Here is a 15,442-nt window from a genome sequence, read left to right as displayed (position 1 = left end):
AAAAAAAAAAAAAAAAAAAAAAAAAAAAAAAAAAATTTAACCATGGGTGGTGGGACTATAAGTCATATTTTTATTCATACATATCTTTTCACCAAACATTATTTTTTTCAAGTCATGGAATTTTTAAAATAAAAAATTTGTCTAAGTGACATACCCACCAGCACCATGACAGTTCTGAGGCCGACCATCAAAGATCAAAAAGTGGGTGGTGGCCCCATTCCTAGAAATCTCCGCCCCTTCCCCAAAATATTGATAGTTGAAGTAATCCTTCCCCTCATTAGCCTATGAATTTACCCAGCCCATAAAAACTAACCATGCCATATTTCCGTGCCTCTCGCCTTCTGAGATGGCCCACACTTTGTCTATGGAGTGTTTCTCTCTAAGTAAATCCACTTCTTACCTATCCAAAAAACAACAAAACTATGACTTTGAAGGAGGTAGACAATGAAAGGGAAGGCCAGGTTAACCCTAGAGAGCCAGGTGGGAAACAGAATAGAAACAGTGCTGTAAACTGAGCCCCGCAATAACCACACCATCTGTTCCTCAGGATCAGTATTTCTTCGTCCAAATAGTATAGTCCAAGAGTTAAAAACACGACACTCAAAATAAAAGAGCCAAAGTGGGGAGGGGAATAAAAGGGAGGTTGGGTAACCAATAGAGAAGCGCTGCTCACAGAAGGATCTCTCCTGGCTAAACTGTGAATCAGGAAACCTACACAACGCAGGCTCCACTCAGACCTGTGACAATCAAGGCTGTCGCAGGAAGGTGAATTAAATTTTTAAAACATCTCACACCACCTCCAGTTCTACATATGGATCTAATGACATGCATGTGGCAATCCATCTGGGTTTCATTTTATAGCTCAATACACACCTACTCCTTAACTTTCTTGATGGCCCAACTTCCTAGTGAGCAAAGATAAATACGCTAAATCGAGAGATTAGATGTCAGAGTTCTTACACTTCTAGATACACACAGATGTGTTGCTTGATTGGTTTTTTTTTAAAACAGAAGGAAATACGGTACAAACATTCCCAAAATTAAAACCATTCTTCTTGAGGCCTCTAATTCGTCCAGCTTCCCATCACATATTTAAAAATCAAATAGCTATGAAATCTAAATAACCATAATTTGGGGCAGTATCTAAATGATACTCCTAATGATGCTTTTGAAGCATAGCAGAAACCTCAAGTACCTCTCAAATCATTGGAAATTTTAAACAATTCTCACATTGTTTTCATATTTCTTATTCTTATATTTTTAAAATTTTGCAAATCCGGTGATATTTTTTACATGTCCAACATGGTACATTGATTAAATAATGTATTCGAAATAATATGTTTTAAAAATTCAGTTCACAGAGCATCCCATTTCTTTATCCCATTGAAGCATGAACAGGATTCAGTTTAAAATAGCTGGTTTCAACCGAGATTGTATTGCATCTGCCATCTCCCTTATAAGTGTGATTACATTTAAGAGTATTGTCAACCTTGTTCCACTGATTTCATACTGCCTAATCTCTCCCCACATCTCAGTACTCAAGGTGCTTAACTCTTTAGTTGGTGTTTTCAGTCAATATACAACCCATGAAGGCACTTTCAGACTACTATTTTATCAAGTAATATTGTGATAAGTTATGTTTTTTGAATAAAGTTTATTTTTCCACTCTAATAACATCAGCTCATTATACAAAATAGAAAGATATAGAAAAATAGGAAGAATAATAAATTATCTTTTCAGCCAAAGATCAGGAAGACAAAGTTCCCTTTGCAAGTCCTAATCAATTACCTGCTACTGGTTTGATGGTGTCCCTACAAAGTGCTCTGATGGCTGTCAGCAAGGTTCTAGGAGGTACCAAAGCAGCGAGGGGAGAAAGAGTGGCTTGACTGCACTCATGCTGCCAAGTGTGCTCCATTTGAGCAGATCCTGAGCAGTTGTACTTAGAGCCTTTAATAAACCTAGAAGTAGGAAAGATCAGGAGAGAATCATGGGTCATCCATAATGATGAGGTCAAAGGTATTGTCAGTAATAGCTAACACTTGTTGAGTGCTTGGTGTAGGCCAGGCATTTAATCTCTATAACCACACCCAATCTGCACAAGCTAATGAGCTGGGTGCCACCATTACTTCCATTTTGTAGTAGGAAAAATGGGGGTTTGAAATTAATTAACTTCCCCCAAATTATACATCTAAGTGGTGGAGCTAGAATTGGAACCTGGACAATTGAGTCCAAAGCCCTACTTTTAGTCCCTAGAGGGCCTAATTCTGAAGATTCCACATGCTCCAGGGAGAAGAAACATCTCTCCTGCTTTAACAGTATTTTTTAAAAGGGATCTTGGTCTTCCAACACATCCCTTAAAATCCTTTATTACACAAATCAGATTTTCATTAAAACCAATCTGGGTCGTTAGGTAACATGTTCAAGTAAGCCATATATATGATCCAGTAGGCTTGGCTTTATGTATTTCATCCATTGGTTCCCTTGTATAACCACTAGATAGAGAATATTTATAATGACGGCTAACACTTAAGTAATAGTCTAACACTTACGTAATACTATTGTACCCATCACCATTCTAAGCACTTTATACTTACTATCGCATTTAATCCTCACAACAACTTTATGTGTACTTTTTATTGTTGTAAAATATACATAAAATTTACCATTTTAATCAATTTTAAGTATACAGTTGAGTGGCAGTAAGTACATTCTCATTGTTATACAACCATTACCACCATCCATCTCCAAAACTTCTTTATCTAGCAAAACTGAAACTCTCTACACATTAAACAGTAATTCCCTATTTTCCATCATTCTACTTTTTGTGTCTATGAATTTGACCACTGTAAGTACCTCATATGAGTGAAATAATACATAGTTACCTTTTAATATTTTGTAATTGGTTTATTTCATTTAGCATAATGTCTTCAAGGTTCATTCATATTGTAGCATGTATCAGAATTTCCTTTCTTTTTAAAGCTGAATAATGATTCACTATGTGTATATACCACATTTTGTTTATTCATTCATCAGCTGATGGACACAAATTGCTTCCATGTTTTGGCTATTGTGAATAATGCTGCTATAAACCTGGATGTACAAATACCTGTCAGTGTCCCTGCTTTTAATTCTTTTGAGTATATACACAAAGTAGAATTGCTGGATCATATGTAATTCTATTTTTTGTTTTTTGAGGAAGCGCCATACTGTTTTCCATACTCGCTGTATCATTTTACATTCCCATTAGCAATGCCCAAGGGTTTCAATTTCTACAAATCTTCAACAACACTTGTTATTTTCTGTGGGTTTTTTTTAATAATGGCTATCTTAATGGGTATGAAGCGGTATCTCATTGTGGTTTTGATTTGCATACCTTAGTAACAAGTAATATTTAGCATCTTTTTATGTGCTTATTGGCCATTTGTGTCTCTTCTTTGGAAAATCGTCTCTCTGAGTCCTTTGCCCATTTTAAAATCAGGTTGTTTGGTTTTTTGTTTTTGAGTTGTAAGGGTTCTTTATACATTCTGCATATTAATCCCTTATCAGATATATATGATTTGCAAATAATTTCTCCCATTCTGTGGGTTGCCTTTTCACTCCTGCTAGCATCCTTTGATGCACAAAAGTTTTACATTTTCTTTCTTTTTTTTTTTTTTTTTTTGGCCACGTGGCATGCAGGATCTTACTTCCCCCACCAGGGATTGAATCCATACCCCCTGCAGTGGAAGCACGGAGTCTTAACCACTGACTGCCAGGGAAGTCCCAAGCTTTACATGAAGTCCAGCTTATCTATTTTTTCTTCTGTTGCCTATTCTTTTGGTGTCATATCCAAGAAATCATCACCAAATCCAATGTTGTGAAGCTTTTCCCCTACGTTTTCTTCTAAGAATTTTATAGTTTTAGCTCATAAGTCTATTCTACTTTGAGTTAACTTCTGTCTATGATGCAAGGTAAGGATCCAACTTCATTTATTTTTGCAGGCAGGGTATGTATTTTTATCATCCTTATTTGACAGATAAAGAAACTGAGGCACAGATGGGTCAAGTAATTTCCCCAAAGCCACACAGCTAGTAAGCAATGGAGCCAGGATTCAGACTGAAGCAGACTGAGCTCTTAAAGAAACTGAAGATTAATTTTTTCTGTTTTCATTTCTAGTTGTTGTATCTTCTTTGCTTTTGTGACATATGGCTGGTCAAATCTTTGATGCTAAACGGTTTGGTTGAGAATCAAACCCTGTTACAACATTGCAACTATGGGAAAATTCAGACCACCTTATGATTCTCTTCTTAATGGCTTGATACTCAGGAACATATGGCCACCAAAGATATGTGAGAGAGATAGTATCATTTGTACAGACTCTCAGAAATTAAACCTGCAGAGAAAAGAGCTAGCTGAAAGTGGCAGTGTTTACATGAGGCTGATTAAAGTCAGGCTGGGGCTGAGAAGACTTCTCAGGCACAGCTGCAAGTGGACACACATCTCTCCCCTCCCACCTCACCCTCACCTCAACTCTGGTTGCACTCACCTGGCAGCCCCAAGTCTGGCTCCAGGCACACCTGCACAGGTGCAACAACAATGGTGGTTACCCTCTATTCTAATAAGGCTTGGCCTTTGCCAGGGCACACTAACTCCGGCAAGCCTGACCAAGGGGCAGGAGACACCAGCTATGCTCCTCCGGAGAGAAGGACTTCTGACTGGAGTGGGCAGCTCGAGGTACAGGTGGTGAGCAGGAAAGTACAGACATTTGGGGGATTTCTATTCCATTGAGCTAACATCTTGAGTAGTTATTAAATAGTCAGTGCCTTGAACATTGCCTGACACATGGCAAATTCTCAACAGGTAGTTGTTAGATGAACATATTAGTTGCCAGGGTGTGGCGGTGGGAGGTCATAACCTCTACCCAGCAGGGCTGGGTGTACAATGTGGTCAGGTAGGCAGATTTGTGCTCCTGTGATACCTGATACAAGGCTGCCCATGAGAGGAACTAGACTATAATTTATTAATATGCTGTCAAAGTATAAAGATGGTAGAGACTGAGATTGCTTCCTACTAGGAAAATCTAGAGTGGCGTCGTGGAGGAGGTAGAATCTGAGCTGGGTCTTGTGGTAAAAAATAAATGGAGCGCGACCCTCCAGGCATAGGTCAGTGAAAGCCCAGGGGGGAGAGTGGGCAAAGTCAGAGTAATTAGACAGGTGTGGCTCTTACCTGGAGAAGTGGGTGGGGTCAAACTACAGAGAGCTGGGAGAGCTGGATTTCTCTCTTTACCTCTCTGTTGACTCCTGCACACAAAGGGTGCCCACCCTCTGTGGTACGATGACAGCTGGCGATCTGGGCATTTCTTGTCTTCCTGGGGACACTGGCACCCTGCCACCGCATATCTGCTGGGCGGGAGTACTGCACACATGGGCTCCTTCCACCTTCTGAAAACCCTTGCCTGCCAGGACCGAGGTGGGGTGGCCATGACAGCCAGTGTGGGGCTGCGGACAGATGCGCGGGCGCCCCTTTGCCCCTCTGCACATGGAGGCCGGGGGAGCACCAGGGAGCTGGCGGGCCAGAGCAAGTCCCTCGTTAGAGGAAGCATTCCCGGTGGAGTGTGGATAAGAGACCCCTCTGTGCACACTAATTACTCATTTCAGAAGAACCAAAAGCTGGGGTTGATTAGCAAAGCCAAGGCAGGCCTGAGAAGTCTGGAACCATCGGCAGCCAACCTCCTGCTATCGTTTATTCCCCTGTTCCAGAAACTCCCTTCCTGGCTCCCTTCTGCCTCCTTTTATGTTTTAGAGTAATTTTGGTGGTTAGAGGTTCAGGATAATGTTGGAGAAGGAATAGAAAAATATGGAGAATGTGTGCAAGGACGGTGGGTGCAATAAAATACATTAATTTTTAACGTGTTTGCCATTTATAATATAATCTATTTTACTGAAATTTTGATTCCATAAAAAAAGAGAGAAGAAAAAACTATCTGTAATATTATGCCCAACAGCCTAATACTGTTGTTATTAGAATTTTAATGTATTTTCTTCCAGTCTTTCCACCATGATTATACATTTATAAAATAAACTTTAATGGGATTGTAGTTGTACTATACATTCTTTCTAATACCTTGCTTTTTTCCAGTTAACTTATTATTCTACATGTTGGAAATGGGTGAATAGATTCAACCCTGAGTGAGCTTTCTGGTAACCTAAGCAGGCCTGCGGCCTCCCGTTAGTACTTCAGTTAATCCAGTGAGATGTGAAATTTATGAACCAACTTCACAGGCATAATCTGAGAAACTACGAACAGGAACCAGAAAACTAGAAAAAATAACTTAAAGAAGCTGTGGTAGGCAGAATAATGGCCCCCCCAAAGATGTCTACAACCTAATTGCTGGAACTTATGAATATACTAGGTTATATGGCAAAGGGAGATTAAGGTTGCAGGTGGAATTAAGATTACTAACCAGATGGCCTTAAAACAAGGCTGTTATCCTGGATTATCAGGGCAGACCCAGTATAATCGCAGGGATCCTTAAAAGGGCAAGAAGGAATCAAAAGAGAGAACCAGAGAGATGGCAGCATGAGAAGGACTCAGCCCAATGCTGCTGGCTTTGAAGATGGAGGAAGGGGTCACAGGCCAAGGAACGCAGGCAGCCTCTAGAAACTGGAAAAAGCAAAGGAACAGATTCTTCCCTAGAGCCTCCAGAAAGCCCTGTAACACCTTGATTTTAGCCCTGTGAGACCCGTTTCAAACTTCTGACCTCCAGCACTGTAAAATAACAAATTTGTATCATTTAAAGCCACTAAGGGCACTTCCCTGGTGGGGCAGTGGTTAAGAATCCACCTGCCAATGCAAGGGACATGGGTTCGAGCCCGAGTTTGGGAAGATCCCACATGCCACGGAGCAACAAAACCTGTGCACCACAACTACTGAGCCTGCACTCTAGAGCCCACAAGCCACAACTACTGAAGCTCGCGTGCCTGGAGCCTGTGCTCCGCAAAAAGAGAAGCCACCGCAATGAGAAGCCCGCACACTGCAAAAAAGAGTAGCCCGCCCTTGCTGCAACTAGAGAAAGCCCATGAACGGCAACGAAGACCCAACGCAGCCATAAATAAATAAATTTATTAAAAAAAAAAAAATCCACTAAGGGGGGAATTCTCTGGTGGTCCAGTGGTTAGGACTCAGCGCTTTCACTCCAGGGGCCCAGGTTCAATCCCTGGTCGGGGAACTAATATTGCGCAAGCCACGCAGCACGGCCGAAAAATAATAATAATAATAAAAAGCCACTAAGTGTATGGTAATCTGTTAAACAGCAATAAGAAACTAATACAGAGGCCAAGATCAGCTTTCAAACTCAAGGCAAAAATGTATCTAGATGTGCCAAATTCCAGGATAAGGGATTCCCTAATTCTTCTCGGCAACTCCCTGCCACATTGAGCAAGTGGCCGAGCAAAGCTACAGAACCAAGCAGGTGCTTCAGAAATGCCCCCTACTGAAAAACAAAGGGCTCTTATCCAGATCAGACAGGGCATCATGCCATCTGCACCAGGGCCACAGCATCCCAGAGGAGGCTTGGTTTTATCACATTTAGAGGGAAGTCATTGGAAGCAAAGATTTACAGTAGGAAATGAAGTTCCAGTTCATCCAGAAAAAGCCTTGGATCTAGTGGCTCCATAGATCAGGGCTTAACACAGTGCCTGGCACGTAGAAGGTGCTCAACAAATTTTTATTGCATGACCAAAGGAAAAAATGGAGTGAGTGAAAGAACTTAAGTCATTTTGTGTCCACTGCCCTCCCTACAACCTCCTCTCTCATGTCCTCTGGAAAAAGCCTCAAGATTTATGTGGGGCTGAGTTTTTCAGGCTCTTTTTGCACTTGAAGTACTTGCCACATAAACTGTCCAGACATCAAGGACCAGGTGATGCTCTGTGCTTGGATTCCAAGCATTCATTTAATTAACAAATTCTGAGAGAGTAGAGCCAATTGAATAATAAGCCATGCTTTTTTTTTTTTACCTTTAGTCAATTTATATATTAGTTATCAATCTGCCTTATTTGTCGCTTTTTCTCCAGAGAAAAAGCAAAGACTCAGATCACAATCAGTTCTTCAGTCAAGAGTGCTGTGATTGATTGGTGATGTCTGCCATGGACAACAGGGATGAGGAGAGATGTCAACACAAGGACCATGTGTTTGCTATTCTTGTGCTTAACTGATTATCCTTAGAGAATTTCTACCTCATTTAAGTGGTTATGATATTAACTTGTCCACCTTAAAGGATTATAATGAGGTGAAAATTATTTGTATAAGATAAAGCCCTAGCCAAGTGTAAGATGTTATTATTCTCATTTATTTCCCATGATGTCTTGCATAGTGACTTTGGCAGGTAGATTCCCAGAAACTTCTCCCTGGCTGAAAGGAAATGCAGCAGAACCAGATGTTTTCAAAATGCCATGCTCCTCGTGAACACGGACAGAGTTTGTCTGTCCCATTATTCATATTGCAAACATTGAACGCTGATGCTGATTTGTCGACCTGGCTTTCTCATACGGGGCCACTTTTTAAGATCCTAAAATGATTTCCACAGGCTGAACTAAATGATGTGTTTTCTTTTGAGGCTCTTTATCATTTTCTGGTGTTCTGTCTCAAGATGGGATCTGGTATTTCTCATTTCTCCTTCTCCTTCCAACTGCAGATCCACAGGGGCCTTTCAGAGCTTTGCTTGGTAGGCTCTTGGTTTATGTCTGTTGGCCGAGGCATCTGTTTCTGGTGCCTTCCAGCACCTTCTGGGAGTCTCCCGGATTACTGATGAGGATTGTGCTAGCCAGCCTGTATCACTGGGAGGCTCCCAGCTCAGCAGCCATGCTGTTTCCTGACTGGTGTCCCCACAGAGAGAGCAGGACAGAGCCTGGCAGCTGTACCTCCACTTCCGAAGCCAACCAGAGAGCCAGGGGCTACGGCGGATCGAGCCTGGGTATTCAGCCAAGAGATATCTCCGCAGCCTCCTGCGGACGTGGCCCCCTGACACCATGTACAGGCTCCAATGTGCAGGTCAGTGGGGACATAGGAGGAGGTGCACCTTGAGCCTCCCCGCCTCGCATTCTGGTGTCAGAGTGTTTTCCATCAAGGTCTGAAACAGCAGAATTTCAGGCCCAATTCTGTGTTAATTGTGCCGTCGCACATTTCGCCCGTCAGCTTCCCCCACGTGTGCAGAGGGAGTGCAGCCTGAAGTCTTGCCTTCCCTCTACTGCCTCTCAACAGTCTCATGCTCTGCATCCCAAGCAGAACATGCTTCCCAAGCTTCCCCATGCAGAGACTCCAGATCCTCCAGTGCAATCCCAATCTTTTACAAGGGAAGGAGAAAGACGCCCAGAGGGGCAAAGTAATTTGTCCAAGGTCATTCAGCCAAAAGCAAAGCTGAAACCAGAAGCCAGATCCTCCCCACACCCCAGGTGCCACCCTCTTCCCAACATCCCCTACTTCCCCTTCAGAGGGACCTCAGATCCCCCAGGACGTAGAAATGTTAGGCCTCCTCCTCAAAGAAGGTGGCTCTCCAGCACAACCCACCCAGGAGTGAGACAGACACCCTGCTGCTGAACAGAGACCCCAAACACACTCTGTAATGGCTTAAAAATAAAAACAGGCAATGGCTGGGAATTAGAGTTGCCAGATTTAGCGCCTACACACGTGCACATACACACAGAGGCACGCACAAAAAAGTTACGCTTGTAATATTTGGTACATATTCCTACTAAAAAAGTATTCATTGTTTATCTGAAATTCAATTTTAACTGGACATCCCGTATTTTATTTGGCAAACCTACTGGGGAAGAGAGGGGAGAGCAGTAGCATTTGCCAGTGCCTACTCAGCTAGCTGCCACCTCTTCAGCACCAATGAACAGACGGGACCAGAGGAAAACTGCCTTTCTTCTTGCTTTACAGGTTTACTTCGGAAAAGGAGAGAAAACAACTGTCTCCCCAATAAGTGATGACTTGAAGGAAAATGAGAAATGTGGGTTTGTCCAGTAATTGGTTTACCATTCATGGCGGACCCACGGTTCCAGGCAGTCCCATTTATCTAACACTTGTGAGAAAGAGCCTCTCAACCAGAGATATGTTTATTGTTGGGTGGGGCGGAGGGCAGAGCAGGCCACTGCCCCATGGCCCAAGCCCAACATCTTCAAGGAGGAGATCCCCTCTTAACATCAAAAAATGTCTCAGACCCTTCTGTGAAAGTCATATAGCTACAATGTGTGGTTTAAGGAAAGGTCCATGTGTACGTGCATTCTTGGGCCTCTTGCCATAATTCCTCACCAAAGGCCTTCTTGAGGGTGAGACTCTCAAGCTGGAGGAGCAAAGACAATACTGGGATATGAGATCATTGGCCCAGTGGACTCTGCCACCCCCTTCCTTCACATCTCAGAGCTCACCACGTTTGTGATGCTGGTATGTTCCCATCTTTCCACTCCTATGATAAATCCTCGCCACCCTTCAGGCACACATCTACAAAGCCTTCTCTGACAAATCCAGCCAATGTTGAGCTCCTCATTTTCTGGCCTTATATAACACTGACACCTGGGACCACACACATAGAGCAGAGGAGAGCTTTGGCACTCCAACAGACTATTAGTGCCTTTAAAAAGGACCCATGTCTGGTTTTTCTGTATCCACCCTACTGCCCAGTAGAGAGGTGGGACCATTGATAGGCCCTCAATAAATACTTATAGAATGGATTGAAAATCATGGGGGTTGCAGAAGCAAGCAGGATATATCCAGGAGAAACCTTTAGATTTCCTCCCGAGGCAGGAGGTGCCTTTTACCCAACCCCAGAGAAGCAGCCGTGTTTCAATTCCTGGGAATGGTGGAGCGGAAGAAGTATATATGTGGCACAGGACCAGAGGCACCCAAGACACTAGACAGAGAACCCTCCATGTCTTCTATCTGATTTTTTAATCTCTCGCATCTTTGAACTGTCTTCCTTAATGGGCAATGTCCAAAACTAAGACTAATGTAAGTGGGGAACCTTGTAGTTATCACCAAGACCTCTAGACTGGCAACCATTACTTCTACCAATAACTCCTGACCTACTCTTCAGGATACATCAAGGATTCTGTCCTGCTCCAGGAAAGTCAACTTAATGTACCAAAGAATCTCAGGCCACAACAGGATCTTTCAGGTGTACCCCCCAAATACCATCATCCTGCCTGTCTTCCCTCCATTTTGGATTCAACCAGGAAAATCTTTGGAACAAGGTACATGTTGATTTTATAAAACCAGACCTCAAATACTTGGATTTTTAACAGCTTAAAATGAAGTTTTCCATCATCGGATGAATGGATAAAGAAGATGTGGCACATATATACAATGGAATATTACTCAGCCTTAAAAAGAAACGAAATTGAGCTATTTGTAATGAGGTGGATAGATCTAGAGTCTGTCATACAGAGTGAAGTAAGTCAGAAAGAGAAAGACAAATACCGTATGCTAACACATATATATGGAATTTAAGAAAAAAAAATGTCATGAAGAACCTAGGGGTAAGACAGGAATAAAGACACAGACCTACTAGAGAATGGACTTGAGGATATGGGGAGGGGGAAGGGTAAGCTGTGACAAAGCGAGAGAGAGGCATGGACATATATACACTACCAAACGTAAGGTAGATAGCTAGTGGGAAGCAGCCGCATAGCACAGAGAGATCAGCTGGGTGCTTTGTGACCGCCTGGAGGGGTGGGATACGGAGGGTAGGAGGGAGGGAGACGCGAGAGGGAAGAGATATTGGAACGTATGTATAACTGATTCACTTTGTTATAAAGCAGAAACTAACACACCATTGTAAAGCAATTATACTCTAATAAAGATGTAAAAAAAAAAAAAAAAAATGAAGTTTTCCAAAATAAGGTCTAGGGATTCTGGCTTTCATTGTCCTTATCTGTAGAATGAGGGAGTTAGTCTAGACCAGCACCATCCAATAGTACTTTCTGCAATGATGGAATGTTTTATACATATATATATATTTTTATACATATATGTGTGTGTGTATATATATATATACATGTATGTTTATGTATATATGTATATACGTGTATATATTTTATATATATATATATATATATCATGGCATTTGCATATAATTTTTAAACACAATCAAAAAAAACCTAGCTGTATCTGAAATTAAAGAATCAATTCATCTTTAAATAAATGTTTCCCCTAGTTTGGAATTTTTTCCTTCATAATTATTCCTAGATTCTCCATGAAATTACTAGGTGGTATGTGCCAGCATCCCTAATATCTTGCATGGTGCCTAGTACATCACAAACTCTCAATATAATCTTGAACTCATTAAATAAATACTGTGATTTCCCATTTTCTTTTCCTTTGGAGCTAAAAATTTAAGCATGTAAGTAAACATAAAAACAAATCATCAAAGAAACAACAATTGTGATGAATTGTGTAGGTGATTTTACTTCCTGGGTAGGATTTTCCACTGGTTTGTGTGCTAATTCTCTCATGGAAAAGGAGCCTTCTCCAGACTCTGCTTTAACTTCAGGCATTCACCATGAGTTTAGCACAGAATGGTCCTCATTCTTTTAGCTTTCCTCTCTCTATCGCCCCAAATGGTTTCTCTCTCTCTGATTTGTTTCAGAATTGCTACCTTGGATAGTCTAGTTCCAAAAGTTCAGAAAGTAATTTTTTATCTGCCAATTTGGTAGAACACAATGTGGTAGAACTTAAACTGGTAATGTGAACAAATCTCCTTTGCTGACCTGCACCATACAGAGAAAAATAATCACTGCCTCACAAGGTAGTCTATGATGTAATAAGTAGAAGGAAAGGAAACCTACTCCTCACTGTGCACTCCTTATTGCACACATACAGTCTTCACGATTATCTCTAGATCCAGGTATTATCTTAGTTTTATATATATGTAAAGGAAAGTGACCAGATGTTAAGAGGTTGTTTGAAGGTCTCTCATCTTTTAGGAATATAGCAACTTGTATAAGGTTTGAAAAGTAAGAAGTTGAAGCTCTTTTTCTTACATCATATTAGTCATATGTACATGGGCATTTTTTTCTCAACCACAATGCAACCACAACAAAAATCCTATCTTGAAGAGGAAAAAATGTATACAATTTTAAGGAATGGATAAAAAAATGTATATATATGTATAAGGTATGTTTTACATATACCATATACACCTTCATACATATATATTATATATATATATATGTGTATATATTTTATATATATATATATATATATATATATATATATGCTGTCCAATTCCAATATAGTAGCCATCAGCCACATGTGGCTATTGAGCCCTTGAAATGTAGGTAGTGTGACTGTGAAAATGAGTTTTAAAATTTTATTTACTCTTAATTAATTTACATCTAAATAGCCACATGTGGCTAGTGGCTACTGTATTGGACAGTGCATATCTAGAGTCTAGATTTTAGACGATTTCTTATGTCTTTTTCACTCTAACACTCTTTAACCTGTGGTTTTGTGGCAATATCATAAGAAAAAATACAGGCTTTGGCTGTTCTGCAATGGCTGTTCTTTCTCTTACTAGATGTAAGACCTTGAGCAAATCACTCAACCTCTTTGAGCCTGTTTGCTTATCTCTGTAATGGACATAATAAGGCCTACCTCGTTACCGCACAGAAAATTATTGGGAGCTGTCTGTAAGCTGTTCAGTACTATGGAGGTTCTACCTGTCAATATTATTCTTGGGAACTTGAAGCATTAAAAGAGACAGATTTGCTTTGCTAAGGGAGATGGGGAAAGATGACTGGATAAAGATGACTGGGCAAAGAATAGGGTCTTGACTAGTACCAGAGTTTTTGAGAAACGAGAAGGAAAGGACAAGAGCCTAACATAATAGAAAGTTAATTTTTCTGAAATGAAAAAGGAATTTTCCAGAAACAATGGTCCAGAAACAAACCAAGCCCTGTACTTGCAAAAGGATCTGGTCAGGATAAGTAGAGAGTCTGATCTATCAAACGGAGTGGAGAAGAGCATTGCAGATTCACAGAGCCTGGTGCCATAAGCACGCCTACCATATACCTCCCTTGAGGCTAGACTCCATTATCAAGGAATCTTGGTCATAACCTTGTCCAATAGTTCATCTATGGGAAACATGCTGGTCAGGCAATTGTATTTCTCTTTGTGATTATACCCCGGTCTATACATCAGTCTCTATGCACTTTGCTAATGTGGGTCAACATCCCTGAGACCAGTTGATTCTGAGGCACTGATGAGATCAAGTTTCTGGGCCATCCATGTCCTAAGAGTAGTGAACTCACCCAGTAATCCTCCTGTGCTGGAACCTTCTGCCCTTCCCCAGGTGGCACCCCACCTCGCCATTGCCTAATGCCTTCTTGCTTCAAAAATTCTAGTGTCTCCAGTTAATATCCTTAGACTTTGATGCCCTAAGATCTAAAAATACTGGACTGTGGACTACAGTACTTCCATTTGAGGGTGGATCAACACTGCACACCTAAGGAATCAAGTGACTTCCCTAATTGATGCCATATATGGAGGAGCTGTCACAATCAGGCAGAAACAGAGAGGCAATATTAAATAGTGACTAAACACGTGCTCATTAGCACCAGATTCTAAGCCATGTGACCTCTCTGGGCCTCAGTTTCCTCATTTATAAAATGAAGATGACCATACCCACCTATACCTCACAGGATTGGATGTGGGACTTAAACGGGATAATGCAGTATCTGGCTCATAGCAAGTGCTCAATAAATGTTAGTTATAGACCTCCCTACCTTGTGTTTTTTAAGCATAATTGTAATGCCCAATTGCCCATGATCACAGGGACCAAAAATCAACTTGTAGGAAGGAAAAATAGCTAGAGACTATAGCCTGAACCCTGACTGATGGTTTATTTGTTTTAACTTTATCTACCCTTGGTCTCCCTCTCCTTGCCAGACACTGTATTGGAGAAAGTAGCAAAAGTCCCGGCTGCAAATCTCAGATCCCCCAACAATGTGATGTTGGCTAAGTCACTTATGCTTTGTGCATCCTTAGTTTGCTCATCTGTAAAATGGTAGTAGTGGTGTCTGCGTTCCACTCTCTCTGGGTTGTTGTAAAAAACCATAGGAGAAGACACAGGTAAAAAAGCTCTCTAAGAGCTCTAAATTACTACCCCCATGCACACTATTTGGGTAATCTGAACCCATATTTGAGATAGAGAGAGACCAAGTTGTGTGGTCTCCTTTCAACAACTGAAACTTCCAATACCTTGCTTGCAAACCTGTTTCTGTTAAGCATAGATAAATGAGCCAGAGATGATGTTTACTGAGAAGGACCTTGGTTTGCCTCACATAGATTGAGTCATATATTCAATATCACCTGGGATACAGCCAAAGGGAAGAATGCCTCTCTATATCCTCCCGCCCCAGAGCACCCTGCCCCAACTTAGCCAGTCTGCCATATAATACCGTTCAGC

The 15,442-nt window shown here is 41.3% G+C and overlaps 1 protein-coding gene across 1 annotated transcript in view; it reads left to right on the top strand.

Moving 5' to 3' along the window:
- KIAA2012 (KIAA2012 ortholog) overlaps positions 1-15,442 on the top strand; it is a 120,034-nt gene that overhangs the window by 5,685 nt on the left and 98,907 nt on the right. Inside the window, 3 exon segments of the mRNA XM_007469183.1 lie at positions 8,870-9,027; positions 11,072-11,172; positions 11,174-11,228. Of these exon segments, the coding sequence (XP_007469245.1) occupies positions 8,870-9,027; positions 11,072-11,172; positions 11,174-11,228 (314 nt within the window).

The sequence above is a fragment of the Lipotes vexillifer genome, unplaced genomic scaffold, assembly GCF_000442215.2.
Source record: "Lipotes vexillifer unplaced genomic scaffold, Lipotes_vexillifer_v1.1 scaffold259, whole genome shotgun sequence".
Classification (NCBI taxonomy): domain Eukaryota; kingdom Metazoa; phylum Chordata; class Mammalia; order Artiodactyla; family Lipotidae; genus Lipotes; species Lipotes vexillifer.
This window is presented reverse-complemented; position numbering and strand designations above follow the sequence as displayed.